The sequence below is a fragment of the Petaurus breviceps genome, unplaced genomic scaffold (assembly GCF_028583685.1).
Source record: "Petaurus breviceps papuanus isolate PSGF00001 unplaced genomic scaffold, PetGlider_PUasm1.0 138, whole genome shotgun sequence".
Lineage (NCBI taxonomy): Eukaryota > Metazoa > Chordata > Mammalia > Diprotodontia > Petauridae > Petaurus > Petaurus breviceps.
The window spans coordinates 31,073,034-31,095,850 of NW_027185694.1; the positions used below are offsets into that span (position 1 = coordinate 31,073,034).

Below are 22,817 nucleotides of genomic sequence, written 5' to 3' on the forward strand. Positions count from 1 at the left end.
CATCTATGAACAAAAAGTCAAATACCAAATCTCCCTTTACTTTATTTACTATCACTACAGTAGCTGATTTTGGTGCCATTTTTTCCTCATTGAAAGCATTCGACATCATTGCTGAAAACATCATGGTAAAAAGCATGGGAGCAAGCATACATCCTTGCTTCACTCCATTGGTGACTGAGAAAGCATGAGAGCATTATTCATTGTCCAGAACCCATGCCAGCATGCCTGAAAATCATTAATGTTGAGGTAGAGTCAAGATGGCCAAGTGAAAGCTGGCAGTTTTGCCTTAATTCTTTCACATCCTGTCCTACAATGACTGATAAAGAGCACCACCAAATTCTAATCAGGAAAGCCAAGAAAAAGTCACAGTGAGTCATTTTCCTAGCCAATGGCAGCTTAAGAAGGCAGATGAAGAGTGTCTGCAGACATTGAGGTAGGGCCTGGCCAGGAGTGCAGTGCAGTACCAGCAGTGGTACCACAACAAGCAGAAGCAGGGAGCAGTCCAGCACCTAAGGAGAGTAAGAAGATTGAACACTTGGGCTGAAAGATACTAGAGTTCCACCACTCTGCTATCCCTGGGAGTAGGAACAGGTGCCATCTGGCAGCTCTGTCACCTGGTTCCAGGTCAAAGATCCAGGTAGAAAGGAGTGATTGTTGAGAGGGAGCAGAGGTTCTACCAGTATAAAGAGCAAAGAACAAGTTCCAGAATCAAAACTCTGTGGCTCTGAGCTTAGGAGCAGAGGGGGAACTCACTTCTAATCTTTAGCCCTCCACATAAGCCTACAGTGGAATAAACCAAGGCAGGAAACCAAACAAAGGGAATGCCCCCAGTTCAGTTGCTCTCAACCCAACAGAGCCTACCTAGCGGACTAACAGTGACTGAGTCAAGCAGCAGTCTATAGAAACTTAACCACACACCATTAAACCCAAACCAGGTCAGGACTTTGTAGACTTGAAGGGCAGTGAACAAACAGACCTCTCCCTGCTTCATATCGCTTTGGAAATACTGAAAACTTGTAGCCCCCCAGAGCTGTGAAACAACAGAAAGACATAGAAGAACAGAAGCTAAAACCAGATGCACCTCCTCGGGGGAGCAGAACCTGGCACCAACCTAAAATCTAAAGTCAAGAAATGGGCTGGAAGAATAAACAAAAAGAACCTGACCATAAAGAGCTACTGTGGTGACAAGGAAATGTAAGATACAAACTCTGAAGAAGGCAATAACTTGAAAACATTTACAAGCAAAGCCTCAAAGAAAAATGCAGACTGGACACAAGCCCAACAAAATTTCCAAAGAATTAAAAGAGATTTTTAAAAAAGAGCAAAAAAATTTTAGATTAATGCTAATTAATATTACATTAATCCTAACATTAATTAATGGAAATGTTTTTGAATGATTCTATTAAAAAACTAATATGTTTCTTGTTTGTTACAGTTATGTAGAATAGTCAGGCCCTCTTGGTTCCAAGAGTGTGTTTAGAAGGGCCTTCCTTCCATTTGAGAAGATATTATCACTTTATAATGGTTGTTTTGCAGATAAATGACTGCACAAAATAACGTTAATTTGAAAATGTTGCTGTCACCTGACTACAGTGATAGTAGGATTTAATATACCAGAATCAGCTTGCTCTCTGAAAAACATTCAGCTTCTTTGGAAATGCCTAGGCTTCTATCTTTCTTTTGACTATTGTCACAGATAGTCTTGTTGTCTGTATTGAATTGGTATTTCTCTCATTGTTGATAATCTGTTTGTCATCAAGAATAAGGTGTGACCTGCCGTTACATCAGACATACTGGCTATTGAGTATCTTTTTTTTTCAAGTGTATCGCTAGTTTGTGGTTTATCTTATTAAATGTGAGTTAACTGCTAATTACCAAGATCCTAATTGTGTGGAACCCTGGAATATCTGTACTTTAGCTTCTATCTCCTTCCCTTTCCACCTAAATTTTATTCCAGGTTTCAAAGGTGTTGAGTAATCTCCCTAGCAGTTTAGACATCGGGGAGACTCCTCACAGTGTTAGGAATGTCAACAATCAAATGAACAAGTGATGGAACATATTGCCTAGACCAACAGGAGCCCTTTCTTTGTCTCCTTCTGTCCACAGACACTGCAGTTGTAGTGTGCAGGGAACATCTCCCTAGGTGAATAGCTTTTTACTTTAGGCATCTGATTTTTTTTTTAAAACATTTTTGGAGGGGGGAAGGTAGGGCAGTTGGGATTAAGTGACTTGCCCAAGGTAACACAACTAGTTTTGTGTTAAGTGTCTGAGGCTGGATTTGAACTCAGGTCCTCCTGACTCCAGGGCCGGTGCTCTAGTCACTGCGCCACTAGCATCTGATTTCTTTGTAGTATCTATCTCTAAAATGTCTAGTTATTACTGTATCAGTATTCCCAGTCTGGTACATTTTTATTTTCTCCAGATTTCTTTTTTTTAATCAGGTAAAATGTATTTCCATAATACTTCCTAAGAAGCAGAAGTATAGAGACAAGTATCCATTCATATTTTTGAAATTACATTTTTGGAAAGAATTTCAGTAGCAACTGCTGCTTGCAGGAAGTATTTGTTCTTGAATGTTTTCTTGTCATAATTTGAAAATGTAGGTGTGGTTATACCACAAGCATTGCACTGACATCCTGTTCCTTGTGGTTTAAAGTTTTTATTTCATGTATTCTAGGCATTGTAGTGTACAAAGTGAGCAGCCCAGCCATATATATGGTATGTGACTTATTCTAGAAGCTCATAAAAAGGTGGAGTTGTTAAGGTTCCTGTTTCACAGAATCACAATGTTAATCTTATTGATTGACAATATCATAACCGTTATTGAAAGTTATTATTGTTAAGTTATTTCAGTCACATCTGACTATTTTTGACCCCATTTTGGGGTTTTCTTAGCAAAGATACTAGAGTGGTTTGTCCGTTACTTCTCCAGCTCATTTTACAGATGGAGAAACTGAGGCAAACAGGGTCAAATGACTTGCCCAGGATCACAGGTAATAAGTGTCTGAGGCCATATTTGAACTTATGAAGGAGATACTCCTGATTTTCCAAGCCCAGTGCTCTAGCTACTGCACCACCTATCTGCCCCTTCGTTGAAAGTATTGTTAAGGGGGCGGCCAGGTAGCACAGTGAGTAAGAGCACCGGCCCCAGAGTTGGGATGACCTGGAATCGAATCTGGGCTCAGATACTTAGCACCAGACCCAGAAATAACTGTCCGTGTAACCTTGAGCAAGTTACTTAACCCCAATTGCTTTAAAAAAAAAAAAGAAAGTATTGTTAAACAATTTAAATGACATTGACAGTTTGCTGCAATTGTCTTATTTTTTTGCCTGCTAAAGAACAGGCTTCTGTCCTTTAGAGTAACTCTTTTTCCCTTCAAGGAAGATAAAGCAGTTTGAAATCTTCAGACTACTGAATGCTGGGCTGTGGAGTCATGAAGACTCCTCTGGGTTCAAATGTGGTCTCACACACTTACTAGTTGTGTGACCCTGGACAAGTCACTTGACCCTATTTGCCTCAGTTTCCTCACCTGGAAAATGAGCTGGAAAAGGAAATGGAAACCACTCCAGTATCTCTGCCAAGAAAAGCTCAAATGGGATCAAAGAATTGGACAAGACTTGATTATTAGGTTTTTATTTTTAGGTTAAGTTGATGTTCAAACTTCTTTGTGGTTGTTTCTTTAGAATAGGTACATGAGAGAATTATAAAATCATTTTGTAATTTTTAAAGCATTATTCAACATGTAAGGTATTGACTTTGATTTTTCCACTTTTCTTTAACTTTGTTATTACGGTATAGATTGAACATTGAACTTGGAATGACAGGACCTGGGTTCAAGTTCCAGCTCTGCCATTTACTGCTTGTGAGACTCTTGTCAAATAACCTAATTTTTCTGGGCCTCAGTTTCCTTATCTGTAAAATGAGGGGATTGAATCCAGATGACTGATAAAAGTCCCTTCCAATTCAAGCTCTTTGAGTGTATGATCATATAGCATTTTAATATAGACTTACAACATAAAATCTTAGTAATATATTCATTTAATTAAATACTTCTAGATGGCCTAATATGTGGTTATTTCAGTAATTGACTCATTTTCCGGATTAATTTTATCAAAATAAGGGGATTTTGATTCATGTGGTTAAAAAGTAACTCTAAATTCTGAAGTAACGGAGGTATTATTTATTGGTCTCCTGTTGTTCATTTGCATGTGCTAACCCTAATTGTTAATGACTATGCCCGGGATCGTAGTTTAAAGATACTGTCAGGGTGCCTACACAAGGCACTTCAAAATTGTCTATATCTGGGTTTCCCCAGTGTTGCCTGTTTTTACTTAAATTCAGAGTTCTAGGCAGAGAATAGCTCTTTTAGGTTCTAGATAAAAATTTAGTATCATTAATCTCAGCGGCACCACCCTGGCAATTTTATTGTATCTAGTCTTTTAGTCAGTTACTGTGTGCCATTTCCACATTGTGTTATTGTAGTATCCCTTTCTTGGGACATAAGTTGGAATAGATTAAAAAAAATAACTTATTTGGAAAAATACTTATTTAGTAGCCTTTGTAAGGCAATGTGGTATAATGCATAAGAGTAATGGACATGGAATCAGGAGGGACCTGGGTTTGAATCCTGCACTGACACTTCCTAAATATATCATTGTAGAAAAGTTATTTAATATCTCTTGAGTTTTAGTTTTCTTATCCGTAAAATGGAGATATTAGTAATTTTTGAGGTTCACACCTTCTATCTCCATCACTTTGTTTAGATTCTTTTTGTCTTTTTTTTTCTATCAAGTTTAGTACCTCCCTCACAGCTCTTCTTTCCATCCCATCCCCATCCCTCCATAATTAATGAACTTCAATATACATACAAATTGACTTTTTGATCAACTTGTCCTTCTAGTTAAAAATCCACCTCAACTCTCATGTTCTTTATGTCTTCACTCCCTCTGAGCTATCCCTATGGATAGCTATCCATAGGAATGGTCACATATTGATCTCATCATCCCTCATAACTGGTAGTTCCCATGGTCTTGTATCTTGAAATTCCTCCTATCCTTCTATCTCATTGCTATTGAATATTCTTTGTTTTTACCATGAACACCAGCCTTTTCTTCTAATTTATCGTTCCTGCTTTGATCTCATCTTCTTTCTTTTAGTTTTATTAACTAATTTTATTATTTTAGTCTTATTAACCTTAACCTTAACAATCAATTACATATGGTGGTATATCGGCACCATACTACTCTTCAATCCCTTGTCTTGTTGTTCTGTTGCCACTTATGCCTTGTACTCCACCAGCACAGGTTCTTAGTCTCACCAATCACCTTCTCTCTTTCTGAGTGCTGCTGAATGAATGCTGCTGGAGAAAGTCCTTTGGCCTTGCTGACTTGATCTGCTGCTACTTATTCTATCTCAGCTAGACCCTCATTGCTCTGTGCTAATTTTTTTTTTCTTCTTTGATTGACTATGCTGTTCCTTGAATATTAGCTATTGAATATGCTATTTCTCATAGCAGTGATTCCAGCCTTTTTTCTCCTTTAGTTCCATATAACATCTTCCCTCCTCCCTCTTAGCAAAAGATTCAGTTTCCTACTTTACAGTTGTTGGGTTTCCAGAAGGGGCTGCTGCCTTGGGTTCTAACATTTTTGGAACAACCTCTTTCAATCCTATGAGTTATAGGGAGCCACTAGAATTCATTAAGGGGGCATTAATATGGTCAGAAATGTACTTCAGAAAAATCACCTTGACAGCTGAATGAAGAATATATTTTGGAGTAAGGGGAGACTCAAAATAATGACTGATTAGAGTTTTCTCAGAATGGACTAATTCTCAGAATTAGGAGTAATGGGAGACTGAAGCAGACTGTGTGAGTTGAGGGAAAAGTACTCAAGGAACAGCGTTGTGAAGGTAAAAACAGGATTTGACAACGATTGGATAGGTAGGGTGAATATGAGGGGTAGAGTATGACACTGAATTTCTGAGTCTGTGTCACTGGGAGGTAGTATCTTCAGCAATGATAGAGAAGGTTGGAATAAAAGAGGGTTTGAGGGGGGTGGCTAGAGAATTGGAAAATCCAAGTGAGAGCAGTGTCATGGAATCCTAGAGAGAATCAAGTATCTAGGAGACGAGTTGATAGATCATTAGCTTCAAGTGCTGAAGGAAAGATCAAGAAGGATAAAGATAGAAGTCTGTTAGTGCAATTAAGAGATCATTGCAAAATGATATACAAATTTTAAAAATAAAATCAGATTTTTAAAATTGGAGAAATATTATTTGTTCATAGGTAGGCAGGGTCAATATAATAAAAATGACAGTTTTACATAAATAATTTATATATTCAATGCCACCCCAATTAAATTACCAAAAAATTATTTTTCTGAGTCACAGCTGAGTTCAAATCCAGCTGCAGACACTTATTAGCTATGCTAGATACATAGTAGATTTTCTCTTTCTTTCACATCTTTGAAGGAATCTCACAAGTTCTTAATGTTCTACCTCTTATAAGGTATTGAATAGCTATTACCCCAAGTTCTAGTGAGTTTTCTTCAGCTTCATGAATTCCTAGAGAAAAACCTCTTTAGTATTTATTCCTTTGATAATTAATAGAACTGCTACTATAATGACTTTATTGCCTTTGAAAACTATTCTTTTGCTATTTTTACACTTGTTATTGATGGAAATTTTTGAGGAGCTTGGGTCTTGGGTCATACTTGTTGCATTAAATTGATTCTTTGGCTCATGGTCTATGTTGTAGATTGTTTTGGAGTCTTTCTCAACTCTCTGCCCTACCTGAAGGAAATGATAGGTATACTGAAGGAAATGATAGGATACTTCTGTATGATTTAGTGGCCCCCATTTCTATTTGAATTAGACACCACTTCCATATTCAATGCCACCCTTCCCATTTTTACCTGAAAATCAAAGATATAAGGAATTCTCATTATTCCTTGTTTTGCCTAAAAATGTGCCTAATTTCTAAGTTTTTCAGTCATGTAGTTTGTCTGTAGAACTCCTGTGATAAGGTGATGAGAGTATAAAAGGAGCTTACATTCTAATGGGGGAGAACATAAAGAAATAGAAGTATATAGTATATACACACATATATGTATGTATAGAATAAATAGAGAATAAATGCAAATAGATAAAAGGTAGTTTGAGAGAGACTCCCAGATCTCATTAATCCAACCCAGGTCTCTCCCCTAAATTTTAATCCCATATTACTAGTTATCTATTAAGATATTTCAGACTTGATATTTAGTATGCATCTCACAAAAAGTCCAGACCTGAACTCATTATCTTTCCCCCTCGAAGTTACCCTTCTTTCAAACTTCTCTTACTTCTTTTGAAGATACCATGTTTCTTCTAGTCTTCCATGTTGGTAACTGTCCCCCATCTCAATCCAAGCAATTTCCAAATCTTATAAACATTTCTTGAATCTGATTTTTTCTTTTCTTTACTCACACAATTACCACCTTATCACAGGTTTTAGTTTGGGTCCTCATCACTTGTCGCCTAGATTATTAATAGCTTTCTTAGGTATTTGTTATAAATATCTCCCTGCTTCAATCCATCTTCCACATAGTGGAAGTGCCAAAGTGATTTTCTTTAAGATCTGACATTGTGGCTCCTCTAGTCAACTCCAGTGGCTTCTTATTGCCCCTAGAATAAATTACAGGCTCCTATCAACTTTCAAAACCTTTTATAACCTTGCCTCTGTTTCCATCATTAGTTTTTCAGGACCATGCAATTCAGCCAGAGTGGCTTTTCACACATACATGCTCACACACACGTTCATTCATTTCCCTTCCCCATGTGCGTCCCCCTTCAGCTCTGGGCTCCCCCCCCCCCCCCCCCTTCCCCCCCCCCCCCCCGCCCTTTCCCACTGGTTTTCCCCATACCTGTAATGATATCCCTTTTCAAAGAGTCTCTTTCTTACTCAAGATGTAGCACAAAAGCTCTACCTTCTATGTCAGTGTTTGCCTATAGTGTGTCTGTCTGTGTTAGTCTAGGGTCTATGAATTTTTAAAAAGTTGATAATTTCAGTATGATTGTTTTTCTTTGTAATCATTGTATGTTATCTTCCGCCTATAAAAACGTTATTTAGATGTAGGGTCCATAGGTTCACCACACTGCCAAAAGTGGGGTCCATGACAGAAAAAAAAGGTTAAGAACCCATTCTACATGAAGTTTTTCCTATATTACCTCAATTCCTCCCTCTCAGCCTACCTTATCTTTAGCTACTTTGTATTTGTTCTCTTTAGCGTGTGTGTGTGTGTGTGTGTGTGTGTGTGTGTGTGTGTGTGTATGAGAGAGAGACAGACAGACAGAATTAGTATCTCATTTCTTCCAAATTAGAATGTAAGCCTCTTTAAGCCTATTTCTAGTAATGCTCATTTCATTCGTTATACTTATATCCTCAGCGCCTAACAAAGTGCTGGGCCCACTTAATAAATTTTTGCTGACTGACAGAATTTGATTTGGAATGGCCCTCATAGAAGCCATCTAGTCTGACCTTTTCTTTTTTAGACAAATGGGAAATTGAGACTTAGAGAGGTTAATTCCTATAATTGCTGAAGTAGTGATGGATAGAAAAATCTTTAGAGACTATTCTTAATTTTGTATTATACTTGCTCTATGGCTAGAATAACACCTTTCAGTTAGACTAGCTATCTAATCAAGACTATTATATAGCTTATATCCTTTTTTAATTTAGAGGACCAGACTTGAAACTCATTGATTTAGAGAATGTAGTAGCGCTTCTTGATTAGTTGCTAACATATTTGGATTTTTTTTCCTGCTTTTGGTCTTTTGCCTTATGCCAGATGCTTTCTTTTTGTTTTCTCAACATACTTGAGAAAGCAGTGAAAGTATCCTTTCTTTTGAGCAATTCTTTCTCATCTCTTGACGGAATAAAAAGAGGGAGGTGAAGGAGGATAGGAGAGGTTTAAAAACTGTTCAACACATGTTTAGTCTGTTTAGAAAGGAATATAAAATACTTTTATGGGAAAGTCTTTCTCAGTATTCATATACTTTGAATAAGAAAGCTTTCCGTTAGTCTTTGGTTTCCATGATCTGCCATGAGTGGGCCTGATGACTTCTATACTCTCTAAATAGGTTACTGACCCTAATGTTTATGACCTGATAACTGATAGGTTAAACATGAACAATGTTGAGTCAGTTGGAAGACTGTGGAGCATCCAGGAAAGACTGTTTATACCAGATGTTTTGTTTTTAAGGGGAAAGGTTTTAGTTGAAAAAAAAAGGTTGTCTTTTATTTATGAAATTACTTTTGCCTTTTCAGCTTATCTGTAAAAGTGAAGATTCAGTTAATTTCATTTTGTTGTTGTTGACAAGTAGATTGACCAGTGTTTTTACAGCTAGTTTTCTATCCTAGCTTGGATTGTAAAAGTGATTTTTGACATATTCTGTAGTATGCACTAGTGGAGAAAAGAGGAAGAAGGGGTTGGAACTTGCTGTATTTCATAAATAGATTGTGTAAGAAGAGTGTACAAATGTGCATTCGGGTGAGGGCAGAGCATCAGATCAACCTTATTCTTATCTGAAATGGACAAAGGATGATTGAACATACATAATACATTTACACATAGTTTGATGTAAAAATATACTAGGAAAACAGGTTTTCTGCTTCTAAAGGAGATGAGGTAAAGAAAAGAATCTAAGGAGATTTCTTTTTAGACAATTGTCAAATAGTAGCTGAACCAATTGTGTTACATGAATATAATCGAGTATTGTGGTGTAAGAAATGATGAAAGATAATTTCAGAGAATCCTGGATAATATGGATTAACAGAGTGGAATGAGGGGAACAATTTATATGAAGACATCAATTTCATAAAGAAAAATAACATTGGAAGACTTAAGAATTTGATCAATGCAGTGACTTAACCATGTCTCCAGAGGACCTGTGATAAAGTTATATCTACCTGCTGGTAGAGATGAGATGGACATAAAATGCAAAGAAGAAATATACATCTTTGGACATGACCACTGTGGCTGTGTTGGTTGGACTATGCTTTTTTTGTTACAATTTTTTTTCTTCCTTTCTTTTAGTTTTTAATTAGAAAGGGCTGGAGAAAAAACAAGGCAGTTAGCAATATAGAAGTTACTGAAACATTTTTAAAAAATATACAGAAGTTCAGAAAAGAGCCAGACAAGCAGGAAAGTTTGGAAAGTAATGTGAAATTCTTCATATCTTTTTTAAAAAAAAGAATATGGTATGAAATGATTTTTTTATAGAATTCTTTTTGGGTTCTGCTGGTGAAATCTTCTCTCAATTCAGAATTAATAAAAAAAAGCCAGATAGAGCAATTTATATTGACAATAGAGGACCACTGGCTGTTGAGTGACACCATCAGATCAACTTACAGAAAATCACTTTGGCAGCTCTTTGGAGGATGGATTGGAGTAGGGAGAGGCAATGAGGGCCTGAACTGTGGTAGTGCCTTTGTGATTGGAGGGAGGTCCATGGAGGTAGAAAAACCAAGATTTAGCAACTGATTGGATATGTGGGCTAAGGGAGACTGTGTTAAGGGTAACACTGAAATTTTGAACATGGAGGACTAGCATGAAGACTTCTTTGAAAGAAATAGCAAGCTTGGTTGGTGGGTTTTTTGGAAACATGAGTTGTGTTTTGGACATGTTGAGTTTGAGGTGGCTATGAGGCATCTAATTTGATTTGTTCAGTAGTCCTTTGGATATATAAGACTGAAGCTCTGTATGCTGGTGTTGGAACTGTTGGGTCTTCTGCATAAAAATAATAATTAAATCTGTGGGAATTGATGGGGGCACCGAGAGAGAATAGAAGAGGTCCCAGAGAGGTCCTTGGGGGTTACCCACAGTTAAGAGGTGTGATATGGATGCTGGCCTAGCAAAGGAGACTGAGGAGCAGTTAAGTAGATAAGAGAACAAGCAGAGAGTAATGTCATGAAAATCCAGAGAGGAGAAAATATCCAGGAAGGTAGTTAAGGATGAGAATTGAAAAGAGACCATTAGATTTAGCCAGTAAGAGATTATGGATAACTTTGTTTTTTTGCTTTTTTGGAGGGTGGAAGGCAGGGCAATTGGGGTTAGGTGATTTGCCCAAGGTCACACAGCCAGCAAGTGTTAAGTGTCTGAGGCTGGATTTGAACTCAGGTCCTCTTGATTCCAGGGCAGGTGTTCTATTCACTGTGCCTGCCACCTAGCTGCCCTGGTTGTGGGTAATTTTGGAGAGTTGTTTTAGTTGACTGATGAGGTTAGAAGGCAGGTTTCAAAGAAAAAGAGGTATGAATATGTAGAGTAGAAGTGGAGGCAAGTAATGCACAGTCTTTTTTTAGAATTTGACTACAAAGAGAGGGAGAAATATGGGATAGTACCTTATGGGAAAGGTAGGGTCTAATGAAGATTCTTTTTTGTTGCTGTTGTTTTAAAATAGGGGAGCAGCAAGTAGATAGGGAGATGCTGAAGATTAGATAGAAAGGAGGAACAATTAGGGGTTTCACAGGCAGGTGGGAAAAAGACTAGGCTAGGAAAAAGGAGGGGATGGAAATCAAGGACACATGTAAGTCTTCCCCTCCTCCCTTTTCTTTTTACTATAGAGGGTAATGCCATGCTCCTACTCCCTCCCACTTCCAACCTAGAAGTCATACTCCACCCCTCACTCTCTCTTAATCTCCTTTCACCTGTTTGCAGTTTGTTGCCAAGGCCTGTCAATTTTGCCTTTTCGCCATCTCTCCATTATACTCCCTTCTCTCTCACACCGCTTCTATTCTGGGGCAGGCCCTCATCACTTCACATTTGGACTATTGGACTAGCCTGCTAGTGGGTCTGCCTTCCTCAAGTCTGACCAATGCACTCCCCTACTCAATAAACTCCAGTGGTTCTCTGTTTCCTTCAGGATCAGATACAACATCTTCTCTTTGGTGTTTAAAGTCCTTCCTAACTTAGCTCCCTCCTATCTTTCCCATCTTCTTTTATCTTTCTCCCCACCATGAACTCTTTGATCAGTGACCCTGGCCTCCTTGGTGTTCCATGAACAAGACTCCACCTCTTGGTTCTGGGTATTTTTTCTGGCTGTCCTTCTTGCCTAGAATGCTCTCTTCCTTCTTATCTGTCTGCTGGCTTCCCTTGGCTTCATTTTAGACCTAACTAAGATCTCATCTTCTACAGAAAGTCTTTACCAGGACCTCTTAATTCTAATGCCTTCCCTCTGTCAACTATTTCCTATTTATCCTATATATAGCTTGTTAATATATATTTTTTTACTTGTTTCTTCCATTAGATTGTGAGTTCCTTTAGGGCAAGGACTGTCTTTTGTCTCTTAGTACTTAGCACAATTCCTGACATATAATAGGCACTTAATAAATATTTATTGACTGACAAATAATAGGATTTGGTCTTGACAAAGAAAAAGGTCACCTAATTATCAAAGACTGGATGGAAGGAGAGAATAGAGGATGATGCCAAGGGATTTTGAGATGAAGAGACAGGGAGAAAAGGAAGCTCATGGTGATAAATGGCTTCAGGTTTCTCAGTGAAGTAAGTGGAGAAGGGTCCTCGGTTGAGGAGATCTGGGGAGTGGAAGGTGTCTGGCTTGAGAAATGAAGGATCTGAATAGTTTCTGTGTGGAGTGATATAGGAAATATATTAGGGAGAAATAAGAGGATTACCTTGCTATAATGAGGACCCTGTTAAAGTTAGGTAACATATATTTGTAGTGTACCCACTTAACAGAGTTGTATGACTTTCTCCAGCTCCGTTTAGCTGCAAGAGAGAAGTAGAGGAGGTAGGTGGTTGTATCAGCAATGCCATATTCACAATGCCTATAGAGATTACAAATATGCTGATATAATTATCCATCACAAAATACGTCATGTTTGCCATATGGGGAAATAAACTAGAAAATTTATTAAGATACCAAAAGACTGAGTCCTAAAACCAGAAAGTGAAAGCCATCAGAGTAGTTATGATATTGGCACAGATAGATAAAGTAGAAAGCACCCACATTTTCAAGCCTTTAAAACAGAACAGGCTACCTCAGGCAAAGGTCCTCCTCTCCCCACTCACAGCAACCACCCAGCGTCCGGGAAGCGCACTCCCAGCAGCTCCGGCCCCTGGCAGTCCTCAGCAGGAGTCCTTAGCAGAAAGTCCTTAGCAGTCCTAACTCAAAAAAAAAAAAAGGGCTTCGCGCTGCCTCCAACTGCCGCCAGCCACCGCAGGACCGCTAGCTCGGCTTTCACTTTCTCTCACTTTCCGCTTTCTCTTGCTCCGCCCCTTTCTGCTACGTCAGCACGTCCTTGGCTTTCACTTTCTCTGGCTTTCGCTTTCTCTGGTTTTCACTTTCGCTTGCTCTGCCCCTTCCTGCTATGTCAGCACGTCCATGGGGCATGGAAGATCTTTAAATCCCATAACCCTTACAGTGGTGGGCAGTAATCTAGGCTTGGGGTTTGGTAAGGGATGAGAGGTGATATGACCAGAGGGCACATGTGGTAGGGCCTGTGTTTATTTTGTGTGGGTAGCAAGTAGGGCCTTAGGGGCAGTTGGTGAGGAGGCCAGGCCAGGCTACTGTGCTTGCCCACTGTTGAAGGCTGGAATCACCACATCTCAAGCCCCTTTCCTTTTTTTCATTTCACAGTTTTATCCTTATATGTGTGATTCTAGGCTAGTCATTTAATCTGCCTCAGTTTCCTCAACTGTAAAATGGGGTTCACAATAATATCTACCTCCTAGGGTAGTTGTAAGGATCAAATGAAATAGTATTTGTAAAAAAAATAATCAACAAAGTCCCTGGCTGTAGCGCCAATGCAATATTCACAGCGCTCATGGCCACTGCAAATATGCTAGCACAGTGCTTAATCACAAAATATAACAGACTCTCCATATAGAAGACAGAAGAAAAAACATTTATTCTGACACCAGAAAACTGAATCCCCAAACCAGTAAGTCAGTTTCATCATAGTGGGAGAGAATTTAATAAGCCATAACAGTGCAGAGAGCCACATCATCCTTTAGCCTTCCCACAAATCAACACGTACTCACAAGCCTAACTGTCTCCCTCGGGTTCTAGGCTATAGCTGCTCTGACTCCCAGCTTCTTGTGGGCTCTGCTCCACCCTTCAGCAAACTCCTCCCATCATAGACTCTGTGTGATTATATTCAACCTATTATGGGGTAGGGTATATCTTCAAAGCAGGGAAGGTCTTTTAAATTCCCTTAGGCTTATTAAGGGGCAGGGAAGATCTTCAAATTCCTATTACCATTACATTCAATGCCAAGATCTTTCATGTCTCTTACATAGCAAAAATACATTAACAATACATTTCATTACATAGATTAATGAGAGTTTAAGGGTAACTAGTGAGGTAACTGGTATTAACAGAACTTTGCAGCAATATAACAGGTATAATAGAAAAGAAGTACATAAAACAATATCTTGGGGGGGTGCTTGGGCACAAGCACCCCATTTTTCCCCCTTGAATGAATGGGGCTCAAAATCTTGGGGTAAGGGGCGAAGATCTCTTCCCCATAACTACTTCCATCTGAAATTAGATGTAGAGCTGTCCCTGCCCCGAGAGGTCTGGCATCTGGAGCTTGGTCGACGCCAGGTCCAGGGGTGGCACATCACAGTCACGGACAGGGGGTGGTATCTGGCTCAAGCTATCAGGCATTTGCAAGTGGAGGGTACTAAACCTGCAGGATACGGATCTTGCAAACAAGTTGAACAGAAGAAAAGTCAATAAGAAACAAGTATAGGGTCAGCTGTTCTCCTGGAGTACATGAACTATCATAGCCACATTCACGGTAGAATATATGAGTTAAGGGTACAATTTGTTAATCATCATCTCCTGAATAAACAACAATTGCAATTATTATCTTTACCATGTGCTATAATCTCTGCAGCCTTTGGAACATATCTGGCTTCTGCTTTACCCCTACTTTAGCTCCCAATTTTATTCTATTAGTAGAACCAAACCCATCAGTTCTTCTGATAGTTATTTCAGAAGAAGGGTCAGTTTTCACAAGGGGTATTGTTTCACAAGGAATAATAAATCACTTGAACTATTCTACTGTTTTTTTACAAAACTGTATGGGTTCTTTTGACTCCTATGAGTCTGTCAGCTGTACCTAAATAAATCATGATAGGAGTAGAGTCTTTAAAATGCAAAGACTCATAAGTCTTCTGCGCTTATCTTAATCATGCACACAAGTATTTATTTTTTTAGTTAAATGGAAGTGGAAGACGGTTATCAAATAATGTCACACTAGTACTTGCCAAATATTACCAGTATGTTTTTTTTTATTGTAATTTGTTTGGGGCCCCTGTACATGGTAGCTTTTCTTCTTACAAACCATAATTGTTTTATCTTCATATGCAGAAGTAATCTTTTTTTTTTTTTCGCTTTTTGAAAGGGGAAGGCAGGACAACTGGAGTTAAGTGACTTGCCCAAGGTCACACGGTTGGTAAGGGTTTAAGTGTCTGGGGCTGAATTTGAACTCAGGTCCTCCTGACTCCAGGGCCAGTGCTCTATTCACTACACCACCTACTGCCCCCAGAAGTAATCATTTTTGCCATTGTAAGCAAAAGTTATGCATCTTTTGTTGTGTTCTGCCAATTTTTGAAGAATATGGACCCTGTTCTTCGAAACTTTGTGCTCATTTCAAATTATGATTCATCCTAGCTGGGGGAGCAGCATAGAATGTATTGCTTTAGAAAACTACTCCTATATAGGTATTTAGTTCAGATAAGTTGAGCACTTGAAAAGGCAGCTTATTTTGTGATATGGATAAGGTAATTGCTAAGAGCTGTGTAGGGTACTTTAGATGCTATTGCTGTTGAGGTAGAAGAAGTAAAAAGGAAGTTTTTTATTACTCTCTGATGCTTCTATTTGTATACATTCACTTTAGTACTAAGGACTACCGTATACTATATTTAAATGGGTAAGATTTGGCACAGAGAGTTGCTATGCTTTTATTCTGTGATTAATAGGTATCATTGTTATTTTCGTTGTTTTTCCAGCTCCATTTTGTAGGCTTGTTCTAATGTAATAGAGATTATCATGTCATCAGTGGCTAAGTATTTTCATGTTGCTTCCAGATTTCACATATTACTACACTTCACATTTGTGTGATGACTATGAAAATAAGCAATAATTAGGGGTAGCAGTATTTTATTTATTTCTTTTTCTTTATTTGTTTGTTTCATTTACTTTTATTTGCAACATTCAGTTCTATAGTCCCTTGAGTTTCAAATTTTCTCCCCTTCTCCCTCCCCCCCATCATGGTGGCATGAACTCGAATATAGGATCTACAAATATCTTCACATTAATCATTAGTCAGGTTGTAAGAAGCATTATAACTGATGGAGTGATTAGTGGGAAAGAGGAAACAAAACAAAACAAGAAAGAGGGCAAGTAGTTGTTTGAATCTGCATTCAGACTCTACATCTCTTTCTCTGGATATGAGTATCTCTTTCGATCATGAGTCTTTTGGGGTTGTCTTATAACTTACATTGCTGAGAGGAGCCCAGTCTATTGAAGTTAGTTGTCACACATATGTTGTGTCTGTGATTGTGTAGAGATTTCTCTTGGTTCTGCTCTTCTTACTTAGCATCAGTTTATATAAGTCTCTCCAGGTTATTATGAAGTCCATCTTCTCATTTCTTATAGCACAGTAGTATTCCATTACATTCATATACTACAACTTGTTCAGCCATTCCCCAATTGATGGGCATCCCCTTGATTTCCAGTTCTTTGGGGTGGCAGCATTTTATTTTAAAGAAACTTTTCTTTAAAGGGCAATAGTATATGGCTGTCAAAATGAAGTAAAGGAAGATGTAGTGACAAAATAGGAAATAGCATAATTTTTAAAAATTATTCTTTGCTCTTTTTTTCCTCAGAATAATTTATGTTTTGACACAAGCACTTTATTGTGGTTTGAAAAATTTCAGAATGGAATAGTTGAAGGAGATGGGTATTTAAATATTATCTGGTAAGAGTTAGAAAATTAATGCAATCTATACTAAATTAAGCAAGTGTTCACATATTTTGCTAAACAAATTATTTTATATCTTTAGGTTTTGAATGTAATCATGTGTGTATTTTATTTCATCCTATGTTGATTTGTCTTAGATTTTGAAACAGTATGTATGTATATTTGTTTTTAATTCATTTTCATGAAAGATTTTGCTTCTTTTCTTAAAAAAAACTGTATGGGTTCTTCACATAAATTTTGGAATGAAACAATAATTTTTCCTTGATAATAGAATCTATTTCTCCAGCCAATACATGTATTCCTTGAGCTGCTAAATGTGATTTAGGTAATACCTGCCCAAAATAATTTTTTAGGGATTCTCATACATATTCCAGTAGAGATTTTTCTAATTTCTTTTCTAGCTAACCAAAAGTCCTCTGAACAATGTAAATCATATCCTGCCGAACCAGGTGTTCCTGGATATGGTGCTGGGACATCTTGCCTTACAACCCACTGCTCAGTATTTGGGATCTTAAGTATCTGCTGTTTTGTAGATTTGGGGTCATCATTCTGGCTAGAGGTGTACTTCCTCTCAATGGTCTATTATTCAAATTACATAAAGCAGTGAACAAATTATCTTTCCAATGTTGATATGAATTATTAGAACTTCCTCAACTGTTCTTTCAATAATCCATTCATTCTTTTGATTAACCCAGATGCTTATGGATAATATGGAATATGATATATCCATTATGTATTGTTTAATATACAATATCTCTTCATTTCATTACCTTTCAAAGGTGAGCCATTGTCACATTGAATCTGCATTGAGGTTCCATAATACAGACTTAAGAGATCTAGCTAGTGTTTTGCAGGTATTTTTCTAGGTCGTATTCTTTTAAGGACAAGTCACTAGTATACCTGAATAGGTGTCAACACAAGTACATATAAATTTGCATCCTTTATCTAATGGTGGAGGGCCAGTATGATCTATTTGCCAAATTTAGGCTGAAACTTTTCCCCTTGCTATCTCCCCAGTTTCTACCCGAGGAATAGTTCGTTCCTTTTCCAATTGACATATATGACATTCTTCTGCTGCCTGTTTTAACAATGAATGAGAGATACTAACACCTCCATCTTGTGTCCACAGGTGTGTGGCCTGGTTCCCTAAATGGTCGGCCATTTGATGGATCCATTTTGCTAGTATTGGATAATTTGTTGGTGTCAGAGTAGGGACAATATGTTGAATAGCAATCTTTGCTAGTCGATCAGGATGTGCATTGTACTCACATTCTGGCAGGTTGAGGGCCTTGAGAGCATCTGCATGAAAAACTGACAAATTAGTAACCAAAGACATGTCCCATATATCTTTCTATAATTCTTTTCCCCACACTTGTTTACCATGAATTTCCCAATTTTTATTTTTCCACATCCATGTAGCTAACCCATTAACTATTGCCCATGAATCAGTAAATATATGACACTGTCCTCTTTGTTCTGTTTTGATGGCTTGATGTACTGCCATAAGTTCAGCATATTGACTACTTCCACCTATCCCAGTACTTTCCAAAGTCTGCCTAGAAGATGGGTTATGGGCTACTGCTTTCCAGTGTCTTTTGGGCCCAGATATTTTCCTGTCTATCATATACCATGCGTATTTCTTCTCTAGTTAGTCCGTCATATCTGTCATTTACCAAGGACTGTACCAACTGTTGCTTTGGTTCAGGGGATGTATCATTTCCCTCAGTATCGATGATCGCTGTAGATTCATGTAGAGCAGAAACTCCACTTTTGCCTGTTTTAGCTCTATTTTGAATATATCATTTCCATTTAAGTGTGCTTGTCTCTTGTGCATGTCCAATTCTGTGAGAAGCTGGGGACTCACTACCCAGGTCATAATCAGGATTCTGGGCTTTAATATCACTTCATGGTCTAGAGTCAGTTGTTCATCTCTACCAAAGCCCAGTATGCAGCTAATAACTGCTTTTCAAACTCCAGATGAAGGAAGTTTCCTGGACCAAAATCCTAAAGGTACATTTTGTCTTTATTGTTTCTCCCATAAACTCCAGTTTGCATAATCATCCTGTACAGTCACTTGTAATTCCACCAGGTCATTTTCTGTAGGCCATAAATCTAGGACCAATTGTGTAAAAACCTTGGCTTCTTCAAAAGCTTCATTTTGCTCAAGTCCCCAATCAAATTCATATTTCTTCTGAGTAACTTTATATAAGGTGTTTTAAAATCTGTCCCAGAAGTGGTATGTGATGTTACCAATATCCAAATAATCCTATAAACTTTTGGGCCTCTTTCTTATTGGTAGGGATAGGAAATGAAATGAAGAGATATTATATATTAAACAATACAGAAAGGATATATCATATTCCATATTATCCACAAGCATCTGGGTTAATCAAAAGAATGAATGGATTATTGAAAGAACAGTTGAGGAAGTTAAGTTCTAATAATTTATGTCAACCTTGGAAAGATAATTTGTTCACTGCTTTATGAATCTTTTGTCAGACTTTCAGAAGAATCTCTCACACCCTCTTATTCCATATATATATATATATATGTATACCCCCAGAATTCTACATTTTGAACTGGTGTTTGAATCTTTTCAGGTTAATTTCCCATTCTTTGCTTTTCATATGCTCAATTAAAAGTGTCAAACTTCTCCAATTCTTTTGCATTTTTCCCTGCATCATAATATATAAATTATAAACTATATATTTAGTTTATTATAAAAAATAAACTAAAATGTAGTGGTTAAGCTATATACCAGGTGGCTTTAATTCTTCCAAATGTTCAGCCACAATCCTATGACAAATAGTGGGGCTATGCAGATATCCTTGTGTCAAGTGGGTGAAAGTATATTGTCTGCCTTGCCAAGTGAAGGCAAACTGGTCTCATTGTTTAGAATCTATTGGGATGGTGAAGAAAGCATTGTCTAAATCAATAGCTACGTACCAAGTCCCATCACATTTCTGAATCCTTTCTATTAAGGTGATGGTATATGGAACAGCAGCATACAGGGGAGGAGTCACCTTATTCAGTTGTCTATAATCCACTGTCATTCTTCACATCCCATATGACTTTTATAGTGGCCAGACAGGATTATTCCATCGTTTGGTTGTAGGGACTAACACTCCTGCTTCAACATATTTCTTTATAGTATTGGTGATTTCATCTTGCCCACCTGGCATGTGATACTGCTTTAAAGTAATTACTTTGTAAAGTGATTAGGTCCATTTTTATTTTTCCTACTAAAATTGTATTAATTCCTATCTTCCTTACTGCAAATTGGTATCTTCCTTCGGGTAAATTCAGGATCATACCTTTCAAAACATCTGTTCCAATGGTATATTCGGCAATGGGTACAATAACCACAGTATATTCTTTCTTAGGTAATTATTCAATTTTCATCATTTGTTTGACTTGTCTCGATATTTCACCCCCTCCCAGTCCTATGATGGTAATAGGAGTTCTATGCTTGAATTTATCAGAGTTCCCATAAATAAGGGAGGCCTCTGCCTCAGTATCAATTAATGCCCTAGTTACAGTATTTGATTCATTTTTCCAATATATTGTCAAATAGATATGGGGTCTGTAATCCCTTCTGTGTATTTCTTTAATCTCAGCTGGGGCTTGGCCAGTTTCCTATTCTCCCTGAAGTTGTGATGAACTTGGAAACAATGGTTCAGAGGATCTATAGGGACAGTTCTCACTTTCCTATTCCATCTAATATTAAGCCCCTTTTCTTGGTACATTTTATATAGTTCATTAGTTGGAATACTATCAGTTCTTCCAAAATCAACCCCTGCTCTCAGTAGGGCAGTAAACAGTTCTTTTCTTTTCAGTTTATTCTGACTTTGAATCCTCTGACCATTTATTCTTCTCTCGAGGAAACTTATCTTTTCCCCATTCTCCCAAGTTACTTAGCTGTGAAATCTTATCCAGCACCTTCGAAAGAGGGTGCCTTATTTCATCAATTAGTAGAGTCAGAAATAGGTGCTTATAAGCAGGAGAAGGTATCTTCACTATGATATTTCTGTGAGAAAATGCTAAGGGGGATATCATGATACGCATCTGCATCTCCAACCATGATAGCAGTTTTCATTACTTCTTTCTTTTATCATTTATTCATTCATTTATTTATTTATTTATTCATTCATTCATTCATTTATTTATTTTGAACAATTGGGGTTAAGTAACTTGCTCAAGGTTACACGGCCAGTTATTTCTGGGTTTGGTGCTAAGTATCTGAGCCCAGATTTGATCCCAGGTCATCCCAACTCTGGGGCTGGTGCTCTTACTCACTGTACTACCTGGCCGCCCCTCATTACTTCTTTCAACTTTCTCATGTAGTCTCTCTCTCTCTCTCTTTTTTTTTTGCTTTTTGAAGGGCAATTGGGGTTAAGTGACTTGCCCAAAGTCATGGGGCTAGTCTTTGTGTTAAGTGTCTGAGGCCAGATCCGAAACCAGGTCCTCCTGACTCCAGGGCCTGTGCTCTATTCACTGAGCCACCTAGCTACCCCAGCCTCAGTTTCCTTAGGTGTAAAATGGAAAGGATAATAGCATCTACTTCACAGAAGTGTTGTGAGGATTAAATGAGAACATACACAGTACTTTCTAAACCTAAAAACACTATATAAAGACTTGCTATTGTCATAAAGGGTAAGATGGGAATTTATTAGTCAGCTTCTGACAGGGAATGTTCAAGCAGATGTCTAGAGAATTGAATTCTTGTATCACGCATAATCTTAATTAACATTTATATAGTATTTTTAAGTTTTACAAAGCATTTTATATTATCTCATTTAATCATCATGCATCCTTGCTAGTTTGTGATGTTTCCTGGATCCCTCTACTAATGTTGCAATATTCCTACTATTTCATTCTTCATTAGTCTTTATTCAAAAATTCTTTGCTCTTTCTCCCTTTTGGTTCTTGATTTTCTCATGTGAGTGTATTATCTTAATATATAATACCACTCTTATTTCCCTTTCTTCATCTTGTCCCATTTCAGTAAGGCATACTCATTTTGACCTACATTTCATTTATGATTTCCACCAAGACTCAGTGATCCCTATGACACAAAATTTCTCTCCTTTAGGATATCTAGTTCACCTTGTTTGTTTACTATACTTTGTACATTTGTTTGTGGACATTCTGAGATCATAGGTGTTTGTTGTTGTCTTTTTTTCTTGAATTTTTCTTCCTTGTACAAAGGAAAATGTCTCTACTGTCATTTTTCTTCAAGTATTGTAATTGCTATTTCACATGTTATTTATCTTGGTAAATGTATGTAGGCAGTTTTTCCCCTTAGGGTTATTTTGGGTGACCTTTTGGAATAAGGCTTAGTGCCTTGTGATCTTTCTAGCCTGTGAAATTGAAACTTCCTGGATCTGGCCTTCCAGGATGCTTCTTATGAAGGATAACCTAAGAGTTCAGGATTCCATTTATTATTACTATTTTTGTATTCATTGGGTATCTGATAGCAGATTCTGAGAACAAAGGGTGAAAGCAATTTTTTTTCCTACCTTATGTCTAACTTTTCCCTACTTGCAGGTACAAAGATGCCCTGGTCCTTTTGCTTACTGAGGTATTGAATCGGATACAGTTCAGGTACAACCAGGCACAGTTGGAGGAGTTGGATGATGAGACCCTTGATGATGATGTAAGAAATATACTGTAGAACACTTTTTGATTATTAAATTTTTTTCACCATAAAATGTAATTAATTTATGTCACTAAATAGGAATCTACAGATCTTGTGTTTTTAAAAGTTGAATTTTTTAGCATGAGTACAGTATTCATCTTTAAGCTTTTTTATTTAAAATCAATTCCTAG

General features: G+C 37.6%; 1 protein-coding gene across 1 annotated transcript in view; it reads left to right on the forward strand.

The window, feature by feature from the left end:
• XPO6 (exportin 6) overlaps positions 1-22,817 on the forward strand; it is a 143,953-nt gene that overhangs the window by 73,971 nt on the left and 47,165 nt on the right. Inside the window, exon 10 of the mRNA XM_069064132.1 lies at positions 22,536-22,644. Coding sequence (XP_068920233.1) covers positions 22,536-22,644 — 109 coding nt within the window. The remainder of the gene's footprint in view (positions 1-22,535; positions 22,645-22,817) is intronic.